The 25,819-nt window shown below is 39.0% G+C and overlaps 1 protein-coding gene across 2 annotated transcripts in view; it reads left to right on the forward strand.

Annotated features, from left to right (window-relative positions):
* The window catches only part of LOC136883508 (zinc finger MYND domain-containing protein 11), a 313,597-nt gene that overhangs the window by 81,859 nt on the left and 205,919 nt on the right, over positions 1-25,819 (forward strand). For both annotated transcript variants that reach the window (XM_067155881.2, XM_068229918.1), the window contains exons 4-5: positions 5,036-5,160; positions 24,100-24,261. In XM_067155881.2, the coding sequence (XP_067011982.1) occupies positions 5,036-5,160; positions 24,100-24,261 (287 nt within the window). The remainder of the gene's footprint in view (positions 1-5,035; positions 5,161-24,099; positions 24,262-25,819) is intronic.

Below are 25,819 nucleotides of genomic sequence, written 5' to 3' on the forward strand. Positions count from 1 at the left end.
ACCTATCTGTGTCGGTGCGACGTAAAGCCCTTAGCAAAAAAAAAAAATTGAACTATATCGAGAACACAGAATGAGACTTATGACAACTCACTTCAGGGCCAAACCGAATAAGAAAAAGACATGGGCAAGCCCATGCACCCACATTGGGGAATTCCAGATTGACCATGTGGCAATCAATCGGACAAACACTAAAGAGATTATGAACACAAAGGTCAGAAAGAACACAAGAATAGAATCAGATCACTATCTTACAGAAATCAAGTGCCTTTGGATTCCACACAGGGGTAGACTGCCACAGACAAGTAGATCAACTGGAAAAATAAATATAGACAGAGACAAATTACGGCACAATCGATCCAAATACGAGGAAGGAATAGAAACTGGCAATGGATGGGATGACATGAAGCTAAATATGAGGAAACAGGCTGAAATATGGGGAAAGGAAGAAAAGAAAAACACTGGTGGTGGAATACGGACTGTGAGGAAGCGGTTGAGAATCGCAGGAAAGCCTGGAGAGACTGGAGCAGTAAGAAGAACCTGGAAAAATGGGAAGTTTTCCTACGAGTAAGGAAGGAAACAGCCAGAACCATAAGATGGACCAAAAGACAGAGGATGAAGCAGGAGTTGGATGAAATTGAAAACAACTTCAGGAAAAACAATAGTAGAGACTTTTTTGGGAAATTCAAAAAGAGCCTGAGTGGATATAAAGGCAGAGAACTCTTTATAAGAGATAAGAATGGGGATCTGGCAGTTAGTGCGAAGGAGAACTGTAGGATATTTGCAGAATACTTTCATGACCTGTTAAACTGTGAACCACCTGAAGAAGAGCTGGAGCTGGAGACAAACACAGAAGAGAGTCATGTCCTCCAACTAGAGATGAGGTCGCACAGGCCATAAGCGATCTAAAGAATAACAAAGCAACCGGAGAAGATGGAATATCAGCTGAGATGATTAAGTGGGGAGGTGACAAGGCAGTAGACAACATGACCATCATCATCGGCCAGATTTGGAGAACAAAGAAGTTACCAGAAGGGTGGAAGAATGCGATCATAATACCAATACATAAGAAGGGAGACAAGAGGGATGCAAACAACTATAGAGGAATTTCGCTACTAGAGATTGGCTATAAGGTGTTGTCAAAAGTCCTGCTCAATAGACTGGAAGAACAGTTAGAAAGTACAATTGGAGACTACCAAGCAGGATTTAGGAAGGGAAGAGGATGCACAGAACAGATATTTATACTGAAACAACTGATAGAACATAGGGCCTTAAAGAACAAAAAGACGGTGGTAACCTTTGTAGATTTCACTAAGGCATATGACTCCATCGACAGACAAACCCTTGGAAGAATCCTGAAGAACAGAGGATTAGATGGTACTACACAAGAACTCATAATGGAAATTCTATCAGACACAAAGGCAAGGGTGAGATTCAGAGGAGTACTCTCTGAAGAATTTGATATCAACACTGGTGTCAAACAAGGAGATGGATTATCACCAATGTTGTTCAACATAGCTCTGGATGAAGTCATCAGGCAGTGGAGAACAATGAATGAGACAATGGGAATACCAAAGACGCATGTTGGGGACAAAAAGGACAATAGGGCCCAAGTAGATTGTCTAGCCTTTGCAGACGACATAGCTATAGTGAGACAGAAGAAGATGCAAAGATACAACTCAACAACTTAGCCGGAAGGGTAGGACTGAGGATCGCCTACAACAAGACAAAGACATTGAATACCACTGAGGATTGGACAACACCGGAAGGCACCGTGCAAAAGGTAGACAAATTCAAGTACCTAGGAGAATTTATAACAGGAAGGAATAGGAGCAATGAGGGAATAACAGAGAGGATAAAGAAGATGCGATCAGCCTTCTGTATGACCAGAGATATATACAATAAAAAGAATATATCTACAGACGCAAAGATCAGACATTACAAGGCAACGGTGAGAAATGCTGTATTATATGCTGCTGAGACAATAGCACTAGGAAGAAATGGTGCGGAACAACTAGAGAAAGAAGAGAGAAAAATATTGAGGAAAATACTAGGCCCTAAGAGAGGAGGTGAGAGATGGATGAGGAGGCCCAGGGAAGAACTATACCGGAACATGAGGACAATCTCAGAAGAAATCAGACTGAAAAGAGCAAGGTTTGCGGGACATGTAATCAGGATGAATATGGATAGAATGACGAAAAGAGAATGGGAATCAACAGCGAGGACACGAGGAAAGTGGGTAGTTGAACTCCGGAAAGATTGGTCGGAATTGGGGATCAAGGTGGAAGAAAAGGAAAATTGGAGAAGCAAGTACATACCGACTAATATGCCAGAGATCAATGATAGGGATGGATACAGGAAAAGGATTGAGAGTCACCAGTGGAGTAGACAAGAGAAGAGGATACTGAATATCTCAGAAGAAGAGCGGGAGAGAAGAAGAGAAAGGATGAAGAGGTTCTGGGAGGAGAAGAAGAAAATGCAATCCATGAAGGAGCTGTCTGTGGTCCTACAGAGGCCGTTACGCAAGAAGAATAAGAAGAAGAAGAAGAGGCAAAGGCCCCCTGTACATAGGGTAACACCTATGTCTGTACTGCGCCGTAGCTCCGCTCAGAGTGAGCAAGCCATAGGAGGTATATAGTTTATTCATGTATGGATAGATGACCACTGGTCGTGATGATTGGCGGTTTGTGGCCTTCTTTTATTTCTATGCGCCATCTGTGGTGAAGAAGTTTGTTACTCCTTGCCTCAAAGATGAAAATCATTATGCAAGTGTGTGTGTTTCCCTGTCCAGTGTGATGACTGCATGTTATGCATGCTGTAGATAATGATGTAGGGAGAGGGTTAAATCTGGTGTTGGCTTATAGCCTACTCCTGTCAAGTAATAACCTGGGCTTAACATCCCTATCCAATGGACAAATCACCACCAACAGTATTGTATGCCCTCACTCCATATGAGCACTGAGGAGAGGTTGTAATTGAACCGAGGATTTTGACATGAAGTCTAGTTATAGGGAATTGTATTTACCATCTCTTCTACCCAGCCGACCAATATTGTGACGGTGAACATCTTTTTCCACCAATAGAACTCGAATCAGCCAACCATGGTATCAGACCATAAAGGCTTGATTTGATGCCTTAACAGTCATTCTGATGGCTCTTTTGATCATTTTCAATTATGTTCCACAATTTTTTATTTTTTAGAATTTGGAAGTATTTTGTTTCATTATGTATCTTTTAGATGTTCTGTTTTTTCCTGAAATCATTGACTAATTCATCAAATCCAGTTTATGATATGTTCTTCAGAACAGTAGATGGAGGACACAGAAGAATGGGCTTCTACAATGAAGTGTGTTAGTTCCTGGGTTGTATAATGTTTTCACCAATGATCAGCCAGTCTTGGAATAGACATGACATTTCATCTACGCCAGTGACACTGCTCTAGCAGTGCTGGGAGGGTTCCAAGGAAGAGGAACTTGAAAAATGGTCAGCAGGAGTTTGTGCTTATACAACTGAAACCAAATGCTTCCAAAACTCAACTTGGTGTCGTGTTCGACTGCACACTATCCTTCAAATGCCACAGTTTCAAGGCAAAGCAAAAAGTGCTTGTAATAAAATTATTCGTAAACTGACAGGTAGTGGATGGGGGTGCTCTGGGACTCTGCTTTTCAGCAAGAGAATATCCAACGCCTTTGTGGAATTTTTCTTGGCCAAACACGAGTTCTAAATGCATGTCTGCAACAAACTCCTGGAAGCAAACCTATGCTGTGTTAGGCATAGCTCCACCTCATCCGTAGGAGTGTGGCTGCTGATGTAGAAAGTACAAACAGGACATTGACATCCTCACCCTCTTTAAGGACACCAACCTGCTCATTGAAGACTTCATTCTCGTAACAGCTATCTCAGAAGAACAACTCCATTTTCTTGCTCTCCAGAAAATGCAAGACTTATAAGGTGGAAGGCGAAACTACATCTGCCACTGACTAAGCTAAAGGAAGAACTGCCACCATCACTTGGAAGTGCCTTAACATTTACATGTTGGTGTTTCCAGATGTAAGGATAACTTAATGAAGTGCGGATTCCTTCGTGCATCAAAACACATTGTTTATGCGTATAGAGAGACACAAAATCAGGATCATCTGCTGTACTGCTCAGACATGAGGTACTTGTGCATGCAAGATGATCTATGGGCTGCTGATACCAGAGGTGTCCTTACTGTTCAGTTCTGGAACAATCGTGTTTGGTCTGTGTGTAGTCGACTAGTATGAAGGAAATCACTTGCACAGTGTTTAGGTCAAATCTCTACTTTATGGAAATGAAAGCATTTTGGTTTTATCCGCAGACTGGAGGTAACTGAGATTTATTTTAGATTTGAAGCTTTTTAAAATTTATTTCCATGTATTTGTTCGCCAAGTTGTTTCCAAGGAGTGAGGAGAAGGGGGGAGAATAGATTACCTAGAAGAAAAATGGACTCTGCTATGGAGGATTAAGATAAGTAGAGGGAGACCAAGACAACTATGATTAGACTCAGTTTCTAATGATTTAGAGATAAGACGTATAGAACTAAATGAGGCCACCGCACTTGTTGCAAATGGAGGGCTGTGGTGACTTTTAGTAAATTCACAGAGGCTTGCAGACTGAACACTGAAAGGCATAACAGTCTATAATGATGTATGTATATGCTCCATGTTTTCATACATATGAGGGAACCCGTTGGGCTGCTTTGGTGTTGTCTTCTCACAATTATCATCTCCCTGGTTTCTCATTATTATCAGAGATTTAGGAGGTGATAATTTGAATTCCACAAGGAAAGCTGCCTTTTCAAAGGCTTGTTATGTGAGAAGTAGTTGTTAGTTGCTTTCATTTTTCTATCAAAACTACTTGTAGTTAAATCATCTCCAACTGAAATAGTGGGAGTGGGTACATTCTTGTGGCCTTTTTATCTTTGATAGTGATAGTATGAGTGACTGTTTGACCAGTTTGCCATAATGTTTTGTGGTCAGGTTTTCATATAGATCTAATGTTATCATCCTTGTCGTAGATGAAGTGCGCCGACAGCTAAATCACTGTGTTAGAGACGGTTTGATTCGGCTCATCAAAAGGATGGGCTTCAAGGGATCCAAAATTGGAGTGGAGCAGGAGGGCTACAGACTCCCTACGGATACCGTGAGTTGGTTTTCAGTCTCTTATCTCGGATAAGTTGGTTGCATTTGATAAAGATATAAGATAACTTAGGTTAAATTTTTTAACCTGGACAGTGTTTAAAAAAAGATTAATCAACATTTTGGAAATATATTACTTATATGTCGTGTATATATATAGAATCTCTTTAAACATTGATCTGGAAAGTGTGCAGGAGCTGCATTCTGAGTTGTGAACCTTTACAACTGGTTGGAAATATTATCACTAAGCCTCAGAATTTTAGGTTCTAAAAATCAACTTTAGTGACCTGTTCTATTTCCATGCAGAATAGGTTCTAAAATTGACAGAATAGGCAATCAAAACTTTGAGTACAGAGTGAGTTGGTTATACGGGTAGGGTCGTACCGCTGCAAGCTCGCATTCAGGAGATAGTGGGTTTGAACTCCACCGTTGGCAGCCTTAAAGATGGTTTTCTGTGGTTTCCCATTTTCACATCAGGCAAATGCTGGGCTGTACCTTAAGGCCACGACCGCTTCCTTCCTAGTCCTTGCCCTTTTCTATCCCATCTTCGCCATAAGACCTATCTGTGTCGGTGCGACAAAGCAAATTGAAAGATCAACTTTGATTATATTTATAAATTGTCATCAGTTTAAATATAATGCAGGATGTAACACAGAGAATTGTAATCTGCCAGATGCAAGTTCAAAATAATATTCCTTGAAATGTTAAATGTACGTACCATATTTATTTGTGCAATTGATGCCACCGCATAATAGTCACACTCCAATTTTCTCCTAAAATTTTGAAAAAGAAGTTCCCAGTTAATGGACATATTTCATTTTTAACAAAAATTGTCTTAGTAATATTTAAAATCTGTAAATTGTGTTTATTACTGTATGTGACAAAACTAGTTACTGACAATTAACAGCTGCAGACTAGTGTTCACCGCACAGTACACTTCCTGTTTAGGATAGCAATTATTTCCATAGCATGTATGTAAAGGGGATAGTATTTACTGGCGATGATGCACGGAGTAGTCTTGTTCAGATCCAAGTTTTAAACAACATTGCATAAAATCTCATAGTACTGAGTGAGTTGGCTGTGTGGTTAAGGGTGCGCAGTTGTGAGCTTGCATTCAGGAGATAGTGGGTTTGAACACCCCATTGTCGGCAGCCCTGATGGTGATTTTCCGTGGTTTTCGTTTTTCACGCCAGGCAAATGCTGGGGCTGTACCTTAATTAAGGCCACAGCTGTTTCCTTCCAACTCTTAGCCCTTTCCTGTCCCATCGTCGCCATAAGACCTGTCTGTGTCGGTGCAGCGTAAAGCCAGTTGTATAAAATTCTAATAGGTCCTTTTTAATGTGCACAAAATAAAATGAACAACTAGTAACCCATTGTTGTTGGAACGCCTGCAGTAGTCTGTTGTGTTGATGAACTGTGTTTTTGCAATAGGTCGAAAAGTTACACAGCAAGTTTTACTGTAATATTGGCAATAAAATGATGGTATTGTTTTGTTTTACCAATAAATTACTGCTGTAATTTATTTCCAGTCCCTTTGTGGTCCCATGTTGGACTCAATCTGACATTGCTAATATGCTATTCAGGTCCTATGTTGTACCTGGTCCAACATGACTTACGTGATGTAGATTTCAATTTAATTTCAAGGTCTCTATAATTCAAGCAAACAGAGCAGGAGAGCTACAGACTCCCTGTGGATACCACGAGTTGGTTCTCAGTCTCTTATCTTGGATAAGTTGGTTGCATACTTGCCAACCCTTCCGATTTACCCAGGAACTTTCCGTTTTTTAATCTGTCTTCCGATTTTCCGATTTATTTTTAATTCTTCCTATTTTTGATCAATACAGCCTCCAGTACAGTCAATACTCTTCCTCCCCCCCCCCCCCAGGATAAAGGATAAATTCTTATTTGCTTGTGTAATTTACGCAATCTCATTTTCAAGTGTATTTATTTGATGCTTTATTTCGCGAGTATCGTTCGTCGCCTTCATGTATCATGTTTCCTGATCGCTATGGCAGTGCGTGTGCTTTACAACTAGGGATTCCCGATGGCAATCGTCCTACAAGCAAGAGAGGCTAGCGACTCAGTTAATCGGGACGAAAGAATGAGTTTGTTATTGTATGGTTCCCGAGATCCCGAGTGAGTGAGACTGTACTGTATGTGGGTGCGAGTGAACCGGCCTAGCTAAAGTATTTGTGGGGATTCTAGAGAGGGAGAGAGAGAGAATGTTGAACAGGTTTTGGGAGTATTGTGTAAATATGCCTTGTAAATACAGTAACTGTATATAAGCACACTATGTAGAATATAATTGTATATTTGATTATTGTAATTTTAAGTGGTGATGGAGGCACTTTCGTGTATGTGGGGCTATGCCCTTTTTCCATTCACCATCCATAAATTGTACCTACAATTAGTGGAAAATAAATAATAATAGTTTCTGTGCGTAATTTCGTTGGAGTTGTAGATCGCTTGTTTTTTCTTGCGATTCTGTGCTTTTCCCTCTGTCAAAGTCATATCTTAATACTCTGAGACATATTGATGTATTTTGTGTGTGGTAGTTTTGTGTATTTCAATGCATTTGCATTCATTCTTACTTCATAATTTTAATGAGTTGAATGTATTTCAGAGAGCTGTGCCGGGGACAGTTTCTGGTATTTTCTCATCACATTATGGCCAAGAAACATAACAAATCTTATCTCCAAGTGTTCAGAGATACCTATAAAATTTAATTTCCGTTCATTTTATAGTCTAATAAAGGAAACTGTTATGCGTTTTGTCGGTGTGTCGCTGTGATATAAATAATATTATTTGTATGAATGTGTCATAAATGAGAGTGATTAGGTACATTATCTTGTAAATATTTTTAGGTTTTCTTAGTTTAAAATCACATTGTAACTATAGATATGCATGCCTTTTATCCTCTTTTTTCACTTAGACTGTGGTGCAATATATGTGATGAAATCCAAGAATTAATAAATCTTCCTATTTTTGATTTCTAAAAGTTGGCAGTTATGTGGTTGTATTTGATGGCCTAGCAGGCATAATTTTTTTGTAAAAGAAACAGTCTCTCATAGTGCATTGTGGCTCCAGGTAGCCTGTGCAGTGGCCTCCATTGCATGCATCGTGGTAGGTGTGCTAGTTAACCAACTGATGAGCCCAACTTTGCACACTGGGGTGTAATAGTGGCAACCAAGAATGAGTTTGTTGGAAAATGTATGATTTTCCATAACTGACCAATTATATTGGAATTATAACTTTCGCTTAAGAAGAGCTGTTAAAAATTAAATAATTGAAAGAGGTTCAACCTATTCAATACATAGGAAAGAAATGTAGTGATTACATTTTTATTTAATAGTAAAAATAAATGGGACCGGTTTCGACCCTAGTCCAGGTCATCGTCAGCCGTAAAAACATGTAAAACAATGCATATGAAAAAGAAAAAGAAAAAGATTAATTAAACTCTGGATCGGTATAAGATGAAACAGTACGTAATATTAAGAATGGTAGTATGGCACACGCAATGATAGGTGAAGTCTCACAATGTTTATGAATATTGGAGAACAGTCAAAAGGGTCAGTTTCCACACTCTGTCAGGCACAAAGTCACAACACTATCAAATAATATATGAAGATCATAAATAACTTGAAGTCGCAGACGAATAGATTTGTAGAAGCAAACCGCCAGCTCCCGGTGATCAGCGCGGCACATTCAAGGTCATGCGCTGCGGTCTCGAACGCCAAAGTAGAACAGGTTTTGGGAGTATTGTGTAAATATGCCTTGTAAATACAGTAACTGTATATAAGCACACTATGTAGAATATAATTGTATATTTGACTATTGTAATTTTAAGTGGTGATGGAGGCACTTTCGTGTATGTGGGGCTATGCCCTTTCTCCATTCACCCTCCATAAATTGTACCTACAATTAGTGGAAAATAAATAATAATAATACCGATCTTATACCGATCCAGAGTTTAAGTAATCTTTTTCTTTTTCATATGCATTGTTTTACATGTTTTTACGGCTGACGATGACCTGGACTAGGGTCGAAACCGGTCCCATTTATTTTTACTATTAAATAAAAATGTAATCACTACATTTCTTTCCTATATATTGAATAGGTTGAACCTCTTTCAATTATTTAATTTTTAACGTTAATACTTTCAATACGGAACAATGAAATTTTTATCTTTAAGAAGAGCTGTTGCACGTCATCTATGCAATAATGTTTACATTCTTCAGCAACATGGTAGCATGCATAGTGACTATATTTATAAGAGTTATGTATGGTTATTCTGATGTTAATTATTAGTATCGACAGGTAACTAGACGTCATTAATGCCCGGGAGAACAAGAAAATAAAGGACTGTGCCCATATGTTCAGGCAGGAAAGTGAAGGGTGTTAAGATGTCATTTTTGTGTGGAATCTGTCCAAGAAACCTAAAACACAAACCCAATAAAGGCTTCTGAAAGTGTACCGTTGTTGTTGTTGTTGTTGTTGTTGTTTGAGTCATCAGTCCATATACTGATTTGATGCAGCTCTCCATGCCACCCTATCGGTGCTAATACTTTCATTTCTACATAACTATTGCATCCTCCATCTGCTCTAATCTGCTTGTCATATTCATATCTTTGTCTACCCGTACTGTTCTTGCCACCTACACTTCCTTCAAAAACCAACTGAACAAGTCCTGGGTGTCTTAAGATGTGTTCTATCATTCTCTCTCTTCTTCTCGTCAAATTTAGCCAAATCGATCTCCTCTCACCAATTCGATTCAGTATCTCTTCATTCATGATTCGATCTATCCATCTCGCTTTCAGCATTCTTCTGTAACACCACATTTCAAAAGCTTCTATTCTCTTTCTTTCTGAGCTAGTTATCGTCCATGTTTCACATCCATACAATGCCACACTCCACACGAAAGTCTTCAAAATCATCTTTCTGATTCCTATATCAATGTTTGAAGTGAGCAAATTTATTAAGAAAGCTCTTCCTAGCTTGTGCTAATCTGCATCTTATGTCCTCCTTACTTCTGCCATCGTTAGTTATTTTACTATCCAAGTAACAATATTCATCCACTTCCTTTAAGACTTCATTTCCTAATCTAATATTTCCTGCATCACCTGCCTTTGCTCGACTGCACTCCATTACTTTTGTTTCAGACTTATTTATTTTCATCTTGTACTCCTTACCCAAGACTTCGTCCATACCATTCAGCAGCTTCTCGAGATCCTCTGCAGTCTCCGATAAAATAACAATATCATTGACAAATCTCAAGGTTTTGATTTCCTCTCCTTGGATTGTGATTCCCTTTCCAAATTCCTCATTGATTTCCTTTACTGCCTGTTCTATGTAAACATTGAAAAGGAGGAGGGACAAACTGCAGCCTTGCCTCACTCCTTTCTGGATTGCTGCTTCTTTTTCAAAGCCCTCGATTCTTATCACTGCAGACTGAATTTTATACAGATTGTAGATCATTCTTCGTTCTCGGTATCTGATCCCAATCACCTTCATAATCTTAAACAGCTTGGTCCAGTCAACATTATTGAATGCCTTTTCTAGATCTACGAATGCCATGTACGTGGACTTGTCCTTCTTGATCCGATCCTCTAGGATCAGACTTAAAGTCAGGATTGCTTCACGTGTTCCTACATTTCTTCTGAAGCCAAATTGATCTTCTCCCAACTCAGCTTCAACTTGTTTTTCCATTCTTCTGTAAATAATACCTGTTAAAATTTTGCAGGCATGAGATATTAAACTAATGGTGCAGTAGTTTTCACACCTGTCAGCACCGGCTTTCTTGGGAATAGGTATAACAACATTCTGCCGAAAATCGGATTGGATTTCTCCTGTCTCATACATCTTACACACTAAATGGAATAACCTTGCCATGCTGGTTTCTCCTAAGGCAGTCAGTAATCCAGAGGGAATGTCATCAATTCCAGGAGCCTTGTTCCTATTTAGGTCACTCACAGCTCTGTCAAACTCTGACCTCAAAATTGGGTCTCCCATTTCATCAGCATCAACAGCCTCTTCTTGTTCCAGAACCAAATTATCTACATCTTCACCTTGATACAACTGTTGGATATGTTCTTGTCATCTTTCTGCTTTGTCTTCTTTCCCTAGAAGTGGCTTTCCATCTGAGCTTTTAATATTCATACACCTAGATTTCCTTTCTCCAAAGGTTTCCTTGATTTTCCTTTATGCAGCATCCACTTTTCCTAGGACTATACAACCTTCGACATCCTTGCACTTCTCCTTCAGCCATTCTTCCTTAGCTACCTTGCACTTTCTATCCACTTGATTCTTTAATCGCATGTATTCTTTCCTGCCCTCTTCATTTCTAGCATTTTTGTATTTTCATCGTTCATCAATCAGGTCTAGTATCTCCCGAGTTATCCACTGATTCTTAGTTGATCTTTTCTTTCTTCCTAACATTTCTTCAGCAGCCCTACTGACTTCATTTTTCATGACTGTCCACTCTTCCTCTATACGATTAAAAAGTACCAGTGGGAATATTCTTGACTTATGACAGTATAAATATTTATACAGATTTATTTTCAGTGTGTTAATGATATAAAGTAAATATTTGTGTGGTTGTTTTTTTTCTTTCCATTTTCACCTGGTTTTAAATTGGACGTGCTGGTGATGCTTTCTCCAAGATATTTAGGGACACTCTTCCGGAGGCAGATCTACGTAGGGAGTGGCGTCCCGGCCTATGTGAGTCCCAGAGCACACTGGCCTGTTGTGTATCATCTGGTATGGGTTCCAGCTCAGGATTATGAGTGAAGACCTCAACGGCGGAGAAGGTGGACTTCGGTAAAGTGGAGATGGCGGAAGGGGCAAACCTGTAGCGTCTGTACTCCAGAGGAGTGGTTACGAAAGGCATCTGTCTCCATGTTAGGGGCGACCTAATTTTGAACCTGGCAGTAGGTTTAAAGATAAAAATTTCATTGTTCCGTATTGAAATTATTGATGTTAAAAATTAAATAATTGAAAAGGAGGTTCAACCTATTCAATACTTAAAAGAAAGAAATGCAGTAATCACATTCCTATTTAAATGGGACCGGTTTCGACCTTAGTCCAGGTCATCATCAGCCGTAAAAATATGTACAATGTTTATGAATATTGGAGGTCAGTTTCACACTCTGATAGGCACAAAGACACGACACCACATTCTGTCATGCACAAAGTCACAACAATATCAAATAATATACAAAGGTCAAAAATAACTTGAAGTCGCATACGAATAGATTTGTAGTAGAAAGCCGCCAGCTCCTGGTGATCAGCGCGGCACATTCAAGGTCATGCGCTGCGGTCGAACGCCAAAGTAGAGTGGAGAATGTTTTGAAGGTCCAGAATTTGTCACGGTTGCCTGAAGTTAAGTACGTATATAAATATACGATGCAAATCAGTATAATTGAATGAGTACTTGTATATTTATATACGTACTTAACTTCCCGCAACCGTGACAAATTCTGGACCTTTAAAACATTCTCCACTCTACTTTGGCGTTCGACCGCAGCGCATGACCTTGAATGTGCCGCGCTGATCACCAGGAGCTGGCGGCTTTCTACTACAAATCTATTCATCTGCGACTTCAAGTTATTTTTGACCTTCGTATATTATTTGATATTGTTGTGACTTTGTGCATGACAGAATGTGGTGTCGTGTCTTTGTGCCTATCAGAGTGTGAAACTGACCTCCAATATTCATAAACATTGTACATATTTTTACGGCTGATGATGACCTGGACTAAGGTCGAAACCGGTCCCATTTAAATAGGAATGTGATTACTGCATTTCTTTCTTTTAAGTATTGAATTGGCAGTAGGTATAAAATGCCTTTGGGTGTGGTGAGTCCGTTGTAACAATAGCCTATATGGATAAAGCGGAAATGGTGCCTCGGAAAAGGTCAGGGCGGCCCCTGCTAAAAGCAACCCGCAGCTCTTCGAGTGTTGGAGGGAACTGTGAGAAGTGGGCAGCCAGCACCAAACTTCATCAAGATTGTGACAGCAAATGTCCTGACACTGACAGGAAAGATAGAAGAACTGGTTAACTTCATGAAAGAAAAAGATATAGCCATACTTGGACTGTGCGAGACCAAGAAGAGATGTACGGGAGAGAGTCCTCTGAAAGAAGGATACAGTTTGAAAATGGCACGAAAGATCTATTCCAGTTGTATGCCCCGCAAACGGGTTGCATAGATGAACGTGGAGAGACAGAAGATAAGGAAGTGTTATTGATGGTAGATCTAAATGCACAAGTTGGATTGGAAAGGCAAGGAAAGGAAGATGTTGTAGGGCACTTTGGATATGGAAATGTAAATCCAGAAGGTGAGTTGTTGGTGAATTTTTGCATGAGGAACCAAATGATTGTTGGAAACACCTGGTTTAGGAAGAACAGTAAGAAGATTACAAGGTTTGGTTGGGAAGACAGACGAACAAAGACCATGATTATATAATCGAGAAAGAACATCGGAAGAACCTTTTAGATGTTACGGCCATGCCTGAAGAAGCCTTTGGTGGAGATCATGGAGTTGTGATAGGAAAACTGAAAGTGGGAAAGATTGAAAAACCCCCATTAAGAAGAGAGAAAAGAATTAAAGTATGGAATTTGAAGGAGAAAAACATACAAGAAGAATTACGAAGGGAAATAATACCCTTGGTACCCAGGACGGAGATGGGGAATGTTGAAAATGAATGGATAAGATTTAAGTAAGCACTGGTTGGATGTGCAGAAAGGGTATGTGGTAGAACAACAAAAAATGTGAAACACAAAAAGACACACGGGTGGAATTATAGGGTAAAGATTAAAGTGAATGATAAAGGAAATGGCATGGAAAACATCTAAGACTGAAGAAAATAGATGAAAATATGTGGAGGCAAAAAATTTGGCCAAGAAAGTAGTGGGAGAGGAAAAGCTGGGCCTTATTCACGCAGAAGTTGATGGATGATATGTAGGGCAGCAAGAAATTATTGTATGGTATCTTAAGAAACCAAAAGAGAGAGAAAGTAAACACCAGATTTGTGAAGGATGAAGATGGCATACTATTAACAAAGCCAGAAGAAATAAGAAATAGATGGAGACAGTATTTTCAGAAGTTGCTGAACATGAGAAATGATGAGTCATTCAATGGACCCCCAGGAAAGGCAGTTAGTTGATGAAGAAATGGATAAAAAAAATTAAAATGAATGAAATTGAAATGGCAGTAAGAAAGATGAAGAATGGAAAAACTGCTGGAATAGATGAAATTTCAGTGGAGATGATAAAGGCAGCTTGAGCTGTAGGCCTGCAGTGGACATATCAAGTTCTCAGGATTGTCTGGGAGAATAAAGAGGTCCCTGAGGATTGGCAAAAAGGAATAATCATCCCAATTTTCAAGAAAGGCGATAAAGTATTGAAGAACTACAGGTGAATTATTCTTATATCCCATATTGCTAAGATAATGGCGAGGATACTGGAAAGGTTGAGGGATGAAAAACAGATACAGTAAAATTAGTTTGGTTTCAGGAGTGGAAGGTCAACAATAGAGCCCATTTTCATTATGAGACAACTAATGGAAAAGCAATGGGAGTATGGGAATGGTATTGATGACTTTAATTGACATTGAAAAGGCATATGACAGTGTCCCCAGGACTAAAGTTTGGGACAGTCTGGTGCAAAGAGGAAGTGGACAGGGATTAATAAAATTGATCATGGCAATGTACAACGAATGTTGCAGTTGCGTGCAAACACAAGTTGGCAAGACAGGTTGGTTCAAATTCACTAGTGGGCTGAGACAGAGAAGTGTTCTATCACCAATCCTGTTTACAATAGTAATGGGTGACATCATGAAAACAGCAAAAGCAGCATATGGAGGAAGAGATATGAACATGTTATTTGCAGATGATATTGTGATTTGGGGAGAAGACGACATGAAGGTTCAAGAACAGTTGGATGTGGTGAATGGGAAGATCGAAGAATACAGATTGAAAATAAGTGTAGAAAAAAGTAAAACTCTTGTTATGACTAGAGGGGAGAAAGAAGAGAAAGGCCAGATTAGACTTGCAGACAAGCCCCTGGAAGTAGTGGAGACGTTCAAATACCTGTGGAGTGAATTACAGTAGAACCTCGATAATTCAAAATCGGTTAATTCAAAATCCCGCCTAATTTGAAGCAGCTCTCGTTCCCGGAAACATGAGATGTAGTTTTGCATGTTATTTCAATTGTTTAATTCGAAATGCGGATAATTCGTAATTTGAAGTACAATGTCGGCCCCATTACCGAAATTGAGACTTTTAATTCGAAACTGACTTTACATTTAAAAACAATAGTATGTTACAGAGCAATTTAAACTCGAAATTTATCCGTTCCGCGTCATAATAGAACGCGCGTTCCGGAACATGGAGGGGTAGCTTTCTCCACTTACTCTCACTTCGGTGGGTCTACAGTGCGCTTCATGATTGCTAAGTTGAATGAAATCAGAATTCTTTTGTATTCAACCTTTTAAGGAACGCCGTAATATCACACAACAGGCAGTGTGCGGGAAAACAGAATCCGCGAACACTGGCGATGCTGACAGTTGACGAAAAAACGTGGCTCATATAATAAATTTGTAGGCACCGAACAATATTGTCATTGCCGGTGAAACTGCATTGCTTTATTTTCATGTGAGCCCAAACGATCTTATGGTTTTAAAGGAGAAATTGCCAGCTGGGAAATCATACTAGTGTGAGGGATGGGGGTCAGAGTAGTGCGTTGCAATGCACATGGAAGCGAGATACTTTATTCCCTCGTCATAGGAAAGTTCTTTACATAAAATAAACTTCATTATAAAGCCCGTATTGTCGTGAGTATACGTTGAAGGGTAGGTCAAATGTTCCACCTTTACAATACCAAGATTCTTTATTAACTAAATATTTACATGATTTTTAATTATATCGGGACATGTTTCGTCTACCTTGTAGACATCATCAGCCATAAAAACTTTTGAGAAAAAGCTACAAGGACAAAGTAACACATTAAAATAATTCGGATAACCGAATATGTCATTTAAAATGGTGAAGAATTCAGAACTGTTTTGAGCACAGCACTTAAGAATACCGTTGACATTAAAATTAAAATTGTCCACATGGGATGATTCAGTAAAAACTTTGCGTTAAAATTCTTCTTGTGTGATGTGTTAATATATAATATTCTGTTATGTCGTGAAGGCTTGATAATGAATTGCACAATGTTCATTCCAATAGGATAATAACGATGTATAAGAAATCCAGCGAGCAGATGTTAAAGCCGTCTTATTGGTGTAGTGTTGGCATTTCTTGTTGAGAAGTTAGGTGGAAAATTTGAACGTGATAACGTTGCAACAAATACTATACTACATCACGCAATTCACTTGTAAAAAGAGGCAAGGCAACATAGTATAAATATGTATTCGGTCCTATTTATGTGAACATTTCATACATTTCTAACTGACCAGTTATATCAGATTACAATCTCACAAACGGTAACAACCCATAGTACTGTTGTTAACCTATGTTAACCCTATCTTATGTTTGAAAAATGTGCACATATAGCACTACATATTGGTACTTTTAATGTAAAGAATTTATTTTAATAAGCTACCATATACCAAAATTTTAGTTATGAAAAGTTTATTTTAACTAGATCATCCCATGCTTGTACCTAACAAGCGGCAAAAATAAACAATATAAACAAGGGATTGAACCCTTTCCCATCAGACTAAATTTAAACATTTCCAACTGCCCTTCATATTAGACCACAACTTTACAAATGGTAACAAACCATAGAACTAATGTCAATAAATGTAAACCCCATTGTAATATATAAAACAAGTACAGAAGGTACCACATACTTGTACTTTAGTATTAAGGATCTATTTTAATAATGTACTATATACCAGTATTTTAGTCATGAAGAATCTAAATTAACAAGGTTATTCTATGTTTCTTCCATTTGACCGAACTATAAAAAGTGAAATTTCATAACTTATATATAAGAATGTAATTAGGCTATTGACATTTCAAAAAAGCAGATATACAGTGACATACCTCAAACAACGGTATATTTTCTGAAGACCCTACAATAGTCTCACTATTATCAATGTGCACAATAGCAAGAATAATTTTATTCTATACTTTGTAATATAAATTGTAATATGACAACATGTAAAAAACATGTACTTTTAAACTAAAAAATGTACACACTTTACCATTTCAGTAAGCAATTTGCCAGTGTTTTCATCAAACAGATAAATTATATTGAATGTAATAATTTTGACACTGTATGTAAAGAAGTATAGGACCTATATACGCAATAATTTAGACATAGTGAGCCTATAAATCTCACACACATATTTTCAAACTAAGATATACCCACCAACATTCTAAATACAAAAAAATTTTTTGACTCAATTGATTTAACTAAAAGATTAATATTTTACATGTGATGTTTTTGTAAATATATTTTTTATATGTATGTCAACTGAAGATGATCCCTTAGGGATCGAAACCGGTCTTGACCTAATTTACCAATTTTGAAGTAAATAAATCTGTGTATTGATAAGGTGGTGACTTTTAAATTATCTTTATACTAGACGAATAAGAGACAGAGCAGAGGGAAAATTGGCAGAACACCTGTATGGATTCAGAAGAGGCATGTCCACATTTGACCCAACATTTACATTGTGTCAAATGATGGCAAGGTATTGGGAATATGAAAAGGACATGGTAGTAACATATCTAGATATTGAAAAGGCATATGACAGTGTCCCTAGGAATTTAGTATGGAAAACATTGACAGAGGCACAGATTCGGAATGAAACAATACAGATTGTAATAGCGTTGTATCAAAATTGTGAAAGCTGTGTTAGAACCAAAGTGGGTCAAACTGAATGGTTCAGAGTTGAGACAGGCTTAAGACAGGGAAATGTATTGTCTCCCTTACTCTTCATTATCATCATGGATAGAATTCTACATAATAGCGAAGAGAAGATAACCACACTCGGGCGACAGGAGTGGGACATTAATGATGATGGTGGTGATGATGATAATGATAATGATCAAGGAGATGATGATAAATGAGCAAATAAAGTCTATGCTCTTTGCTGATGACGTATGCAACCTCATCAAGATGTACATAGACATAACAATGCAAATGCACAAACAACAAAATGAAAACAAAACACAATTTCTTACCCTGAGGGCTGTAGCACAAAATACAACGCGTGCAGGGCCGAAACGAAGGATAAAGGGCAGGATCTTAACATTAACACTTGAAGGGTTGCCAGGTCAATATTACTAGCTACCAAATAAGAGGCAAGATTAAAATTAAAGAATTTTACTTAATAAATTAAATGTGAAAATTCATAATATTTATGTACAATTTATATATATATTTATTTAAAACCCAAAACGCAAAGAAAATTAAAATGTGGAAACAATATTTCATTAAGAATTTTAAATTGAGATAAATGAAGCTGATATCAACATAGGTTTCTTCAAATAATCGAATATTGGAAGACTTAAAACCTATATTGTTAAATAATATAGTAAATGTTTACTTAGGGTACAAAAAGATTAAAATATTAACAATAGGAAAAATTGGTTGCAACCAGAATTTTTGAACGATAAACATTAGATAATTACTACACGGAAATTCATAAATAAGTTACCTCAGTGATGATCAGTTTGCAGGCCCGCCACTACAAATACTGTTTAAAATTGAAATTTGCTACACTACCAAAACAAATGATAATGAAAAAATTACACAATTTAACTGAACAAGATTAAATGATAATAAAATAATAGTGGAAAGCAATCCCAACAAAAATCAAGAATATCCAGGGGGAAAATTAATATAAAACACTCCGCACTAAATAACAGAACACGGAAGCACACAACAGAAGCTAGCAGTTACCGATGCCAAAAACATAATCCCATAATAGTCATCAAAGCCACCAAAATTAAAATGTGTCCATCAGATAAGATAAGATAAGATGCGATGACACATTACGTAATAATAAACCATAGGCAAGGAACCCCAAACAATGAGTAGTATGTGACAAGAAAACGTTAAGAGAATGGCATATATTAAGTTAAATATCGACCAGCAATTTTCACAGACTTGATGTTATTAAAAATAATAATAATAATAATAATAATAATAATAATAATAATAATAATAATAATAAACATCACGACGATAATAACAACTATTCCAAAGAATGATTAGACAAATAAGGTATGAACAACAACACAGTAAGTTTAAACAACTCTCACAAAATACAAAGGTTTATACGGTTGTTTAACAGACGTTGCAAATGAGTGCGTTTATGATGTTGGTCAAATCCACGATAAGATCGCTCACTTTTAATCTATGGTCGTACGAGATTGCTGGAATTATTTATAATTTACAGTACACTAGAGTTGAGGTATCCAATATAAGAACTTACATTACTATTACAAGTGGCATGTCGGTAAACGGCCAAAAAAAACAAAAAAAAAAAAAAAAACCACACACACAGTTTTCTTCTTACACTAGTGCAATAAATATGGGTTGGAGCACCCCAAAAATATATACAAGAGGACTAAGGCATGCCCTAGCTTCTTCACACTCATCCCAGAGAGTCACACTCCATATCTAACACTCTCCGACTACGGCAAGATGGCTAAACACAGCCATGTTGGATGGAGTAACTCAACAGACTGCTCCCTGTCTCTCACAGAGGAGGCAGAAAAGAGAAGCTCCCAGCATTCAAAGTCCCCACTGCGCAAGCACGCAATAATCGATCGTCCATCAAGCGAATCAGAAAGATCCAGCAAAGACGTAATAATGGGAGATAAAGTTTTAAAATCAAATTTGCATGTTAGATTCCACAATTAGACGACAGTTCCAAACAATGGGCGATAATGTTAGATATCGTCCCGATACACAAGTAGACATGCCAAATAAATAAATAAATGATATGGTGATGACATTCATTGATATTGAAAAGGCATATGACAGTGTCCCTAGGACGAAAGTTTGGGACAGTCTGGTGCAAAAAGGAATTGGACAGGGATTAATAAAAATGATCATGGCATTGTATAAGGAATGTTGTAGTTGCGTGCAAACACAAGTTGGCTGGACAAGTTGGTTCAAAATCACTAGTGGGCTGAGACAGGGAAGTCTATCACCAATCCTGTTTACAATAGTAATGGATGACATCATGAGAACGGCAAACGCAGCATATGGAGGAAGAGAAATGAACATGATGTTATTTGCAGATGATATTGTGATTTGGGGAGAAGACGACAGGAAGGTTCAAGAACAGTTGAATGTGGTGGATGGGAAGATTGAAGAATGTGGACGAGTTGGCCGTGCGCGTAGAGGCGCGCGGCTGTGAGCTTGCATCCGGGAGATAGTAGGTTCGAATCCCACTATCGGCAGCCCTGAAAATGGTTTTCCGTGGTTTCCCATTTTCACACCAGGCAAATGCTGGGGCTGTACCTTAATTAAGGCCACGGCCGCTTCCTTCCAACTCCTAGGCCTGTCCTATCCCATCGTCGCCGTAAGACCTATCTGTGTCGGCGCGACGTAAAGCCCCTAGCAAAAAAAAAAAAAAGAATGTGGATTGAAAATAAGTGTAGAAAAGAGTAAAACTCTTGTTATGACTAGAGGGGAGAAAGAAGGGAAAGGTCAGATTAGACTTGCAGACAAGCCGTTGGAAGTAGTGGAAACGTTTAAATACCTGGGGAGTGAATTAATGGAGAATGCTCGACTGGATGCTGAGATTAGTAAAAGGATTCAAGCTGCAAGTTGTTTCTATCATAGTGTAAGTAATATGTTATGGGACAAAGATGTGCCAATGGAAGCAAAGGATACTATGTACAAGATGTATTACGTACCCATAACAACTTAAGAAGCAGAAACTTGGACAATGACAAAGGAGGATGAGAGTCGAATACAGGCAGCCGAAATGAAATTCTTGAGGAGTATGATACAGAAGAGTAGAAGAGACAAATAAATAAGGAATGAGAAAATCCGGGAAGAAATTGGAGTGGAAAAAATGAATGATAGAATAGAGAAGAGCCGACTAAGATGGTTTGGGCACATAAAGCGAATGAGCGACGAAAGAATGCCAGAAAAGGTGATGGAAATGCAAATCCAAGGAAGGAGAGGCCGTGGACGACCACGATTGAGATGGAAGGAAACCATCCAACGCAGCATTATAGAAAGAAACCTGGACTGGGACACAGTGTTGGAGGAGGAGTGGTGAAAAGACCGAAGAAAGTGGAGAGGAACCATATTTGCCCCTACCCGGCTACAGCTGGATAAAGGGAAATGATGATGATGATATGTTTTCATGTTACAGTTCAATTATGCTAAATAAATATTTGTTGACATTTTCACGTTACAACGTAGTTTGGGGAGATAAAGAAGAGGAAGTACAGACACCAGTTGATTTATGGAATGATGAGATAAGAAATTTTGGAATGAAGATTAGTACTGCAAAAAGTAAGACTTAGATCATGACAGGAGGTAACAGAAAATCCAGGGGAGTGATAAAAATAGAAAATAAACCTCTTGAAGTAGTGAAAATTTTTAAATACACTGACTGACAGAGCAAATGCAACACCAAGAAGGAGTGGTCAGAACTTTATGCCAATTGCAGGGTAGACTGACGTCACTGAGGTATGCTCATGATGTGAAATGCGCCGCTGTGCTGCGGACGTAGCGAACGATAAATGGGACACGGCGTTGGCGAATGGCCCACTTCGTACCGTGATTTCTCAGCCGACAGTCATTGTAGAACGTGTTGTCGTGTGCCACAGGACACGTGTATAGATAAGAATGCCAGGCCGCCGTCAACGGAGGCATTTCCAGCAGACAGACGACTTTACGAGGGGTGTGGTGATCGGGCTGAGAAGGGCAGGTTGGTCGCTTCGTCAAATCGCAGCCGATACCCATAGGGATGTGTCCACGGTGCAGTGCCTGTGGCGAAGATGGTTGGCGCAGGGACATGTGGCACGTGCGAGGGGTCCAGGCGCAGCCCGAGTGACGTCAGCACGCGAGGATCGGCGCATCCACCGCCAAGCGGTGGCAGCCCCGCACGCCACATCAACCGCCATTCTTCAGCATGTGCAAGACACCCTGGCTGTGCCAATATCGACCAGAACAATTTCCCGTCGATTGGTTGAAGGAGGCCTGCACTCCCGGCGTCCGCTCAGAAGACTACCATTGACTCCACAGTATAGACGTGCACGCCTGGCATGGTGCCGGGCTAGAGCGACTTGGATGAGGGAATGGCGGAACGTCGTGTTCTCCGATGAGTCACGTTTCTGTTCTGTCAGTGGTAGTCACTGCAGACGAGTGTGGCGTCGGCGTGGAGAAAGGTCAAATCCGGCAGTAACTGTGGAGCGCCCTACCGCTAGACAACGCGGCATCATGGTTTGGGGCGCTATTGCGCATGATTCCACGTCACCTCTAGTGCGTATTCAAGGCACGTTAAATGCCCACCGCTACGTGCAGCATGTGCTGCGGCCGGTGGCACTCCCGTACCTTCAGGGGCTGCCCAATGCTCTGTTTCAGCAGGATAATGCCCGCCCACACACTGCTCGCATCTCCCAACAGGCTCTACGAGGTGTACAGATTCTTCCGTGGCCAGCGTACTCTCCGGATCTCTCACCAATCGAACACGTGTGGGATCTCATTGGACGCCGTTTGCAAACTCTGCCCCAGCCTCGTACGGACGACCAACTGTGGCAAATGGTTGACAGAGAATGGAGAACCATCCCTCAGGACACCACCGCACTCTTATTGACTCTGTACCTCGACGTGTTTCTGCGTGCATCACCGCTCGCGGTGGTCCTACATCCTACTGAGTCGATGCCGTGCGCATTGTGTAACCTGCATATCGGTTTGAAATAAACATCAATTATTCGTCCGTGCCGTCTCTGTTTTTTCCCCAACTTTCATCCCTTTCGAACCACTCCTTCTTGGTGTTGCATTTGCTCTGTCAGTCAGTTTATTTGGGCAGCGTGATATCACCAGATGGAAATTTGGATGGAGAAATTGATTTAAGAATACAGCAGTCTGCAAGTTTCTACCAGTGTGTAAGAGACATTGTATGGAATAAAGAGGTGCCAATGAAGTGCAAGGTTTTATACTCGTCCTATTATAAACCTATACTGACCTATGCTTCAGCAGCCTGGACGTTAACTAAGCAGAACCAAAGTAAGAAACAAGCAGCTGAAATAAGGTTCTTGAGGAGCATGTAGGGAAAGAAGACGAGATAGAATACAAAATGAGGAAATAAGGAGAAGCGTGAGAGTGTGTAAACTTCAAGAATAGATTGATATAGCAGAGCTAAAATGGTTTGGACTCATGATGAGAATGTTAGGAGTTAGAATACCAAAGAGAACATTCATGGATACAGAGACTGGAAAGAGGACTAGGGGATGTCCTAGAATGAGATGGAGGAGCACTGTTGTGGACTGTATTGCAAATAGAGGAGTCGATCGCAATAAAGTACTACAAGAGGAATGGTAGAAAGATCGAGTAAGGTGGAGGGCTTTGGTACATTACCCTACCCAGAGAGAATCTGGAAAAGGGAATGGATGAAGATGAAATTATTCAGAATTAAATATTCATTCTTACTGGTTTAACAGTAAAGAAGTCTGGCGAAACAATGTGCGATATTTCTATCATTGAAAACCAATTCTTATTTTTCCAAAAAGTATTTTCAAAATTTAACAAATTTTCCGTTTTTTCTATAATGTAGCCAAGGTATATTGATTTCTGAAATGCTCATTGTTTCTAATATTAGTGTCATTTATTTCAATATTATGTTAACTGTTTACATATTGATTTTTTTGTACTTTGGTTACAAAATTTGTTTGTTCTTTGAGATTAGTAATTATTTTGTTCTCTTTCTTCAATAACTGCGTTACATGTTTATGCAGGTAGTAAAGGACCACCATGACTGGTATTGTTTCGAGTGTCATCGCGGTGGAGATGTGATCTCCTGTACTAGCTGCCACCGTGTCTACCACCTCGCCTGCATTACCAAAGAAGAGCTGCCCGAGGATGACGTGAAGAAGAAATACGTGTGCAATGTGTGCAAGGCAAGAGCATATCTACTTATGTATTTAATGTAGGAGTAGCATTTGAGAGGCTTATCAGGTAAATACCCACAGTTGTTAATGTCTAGCAGAATGAAGGTAAAATTTACAATTTAGTAATCACATTACAAGTTTGTCCTAGGTTCAGTCTCACAACACTATCAGACCTGACATTGCCAGGCACATCCAGTTTTCCCAATTAATTTCAAATTTGATTACTTATTTGTTAGTCTGTATCATGAGACTTAATTTTAAATTTATTGGTCTCTGAGAAAGATATCAGTGGGGATTACAATATATAGTCAAACTTGCTTTTGATATATAATGATAAATTTTGTTTTTATATTGTTTGACATTCTCAATTAAAGGAAAGCACCATGAAGAATGCATTTTGTGGTTGCCTGTCACCAGGTAAGAAGACAATCAAAGCTTGAAATCTTGACTGATCTTCAGCCAGATTCTGGTAAAAGAATTATGAGGAGACGAGATTGAGATTTGTGTGGATAGGAAAGTGATTGCGAATGGGAAAACTAATTGGATCTTATACCAGGGACCTCTGTGCAATCGATAAAGATGTTGGATATATAAGGCCTATTACAGACACGCTGAGAAATCTACAGAACCGTGTAAAACTCTGTGACTTGTATTTAAAAATGCAGAGATTCTCTGCCAGGTCAGAAATTTGTCGGTCCAGTTCAATTTTCTCTCCAGAATTTGACTCTGTGTACCGATGTGAACTTCAGTAAATTTCATATTGTTTTGTTGTATTTTGCATTTTAAACATGACTGACAATTACATGTAGTAAATGTCATGTTACGTTCCATATTGACTTACACCAAAATACGACTGTAGGAAATCATGATGTTCAGATCCATCTAATCGATAAGTTTTTATATAGAACATCGTTTAGGTCCTACTTAGACCATCTTCAGCATTCAGATAACTTTAATGGAACAAATACAGTGTATAACTTAAAAATGTACAAGAGACTAATACAACATTATACTTAAAGAAACTTAAAAAATTTTGATTATGGTGTAAATTTCTGAATATTGTATCTTATTCAGTCTCTTGTATTGCTAGAGTGTCTCTTGTCCATGTACGGTTTAAGGTATGAAATTCGCTTTTCCTTTCATGTAACTAGATGTGATCCCTCTCCCATCATCTTCAGTCTTGAAGCAGGAAGTATAGGGTAAGAAGATAGTTGGATAATGCATAAAACATCAGGAGAGAGCCTATCTGTTTGAACATGACAATGTATGAAGATATGGAGATTGTCCTAGTCCATTTGTATTTGTTCTTGTCTCCTCTTTCCATTACGGGCTGTTCGAGGCAGTAAAAAAGGAGTCCTTGGTTTACCTGGATGGACGTGGGTTAGATCCCTCACCAGGAAAAAAATGTAATAAAAAGTGATTTCCCTTTCTGGTGCAGCACATGGTGCAGAGGTTTACTCAGCCTACCGGAAATGAGTGTCAGGTTAATTCCTGGGAGCAAAGGCAGCTGGGCATAGGCCTAACCACTCTATCCCACTAAGTACTGAGGTTATGGAAGGTGGAAACC

The sequence above is a fragment of the Anabrus simplex genome, chromosome 1 (assembly GCF_040414725.1).
Source record: "Anabrus simplex isolate iqAnaSimp1 chromosome 1, ASM4041472v1, whole genome shotgun sequence".
Classification (NCBI taxonomy): domain Eukaryota; kingdom Metazoa; phylum Arthropoda; class Insecta; order Orthoptera; family Tettigoniidae; genus Anabrus; species Anabrus simplex.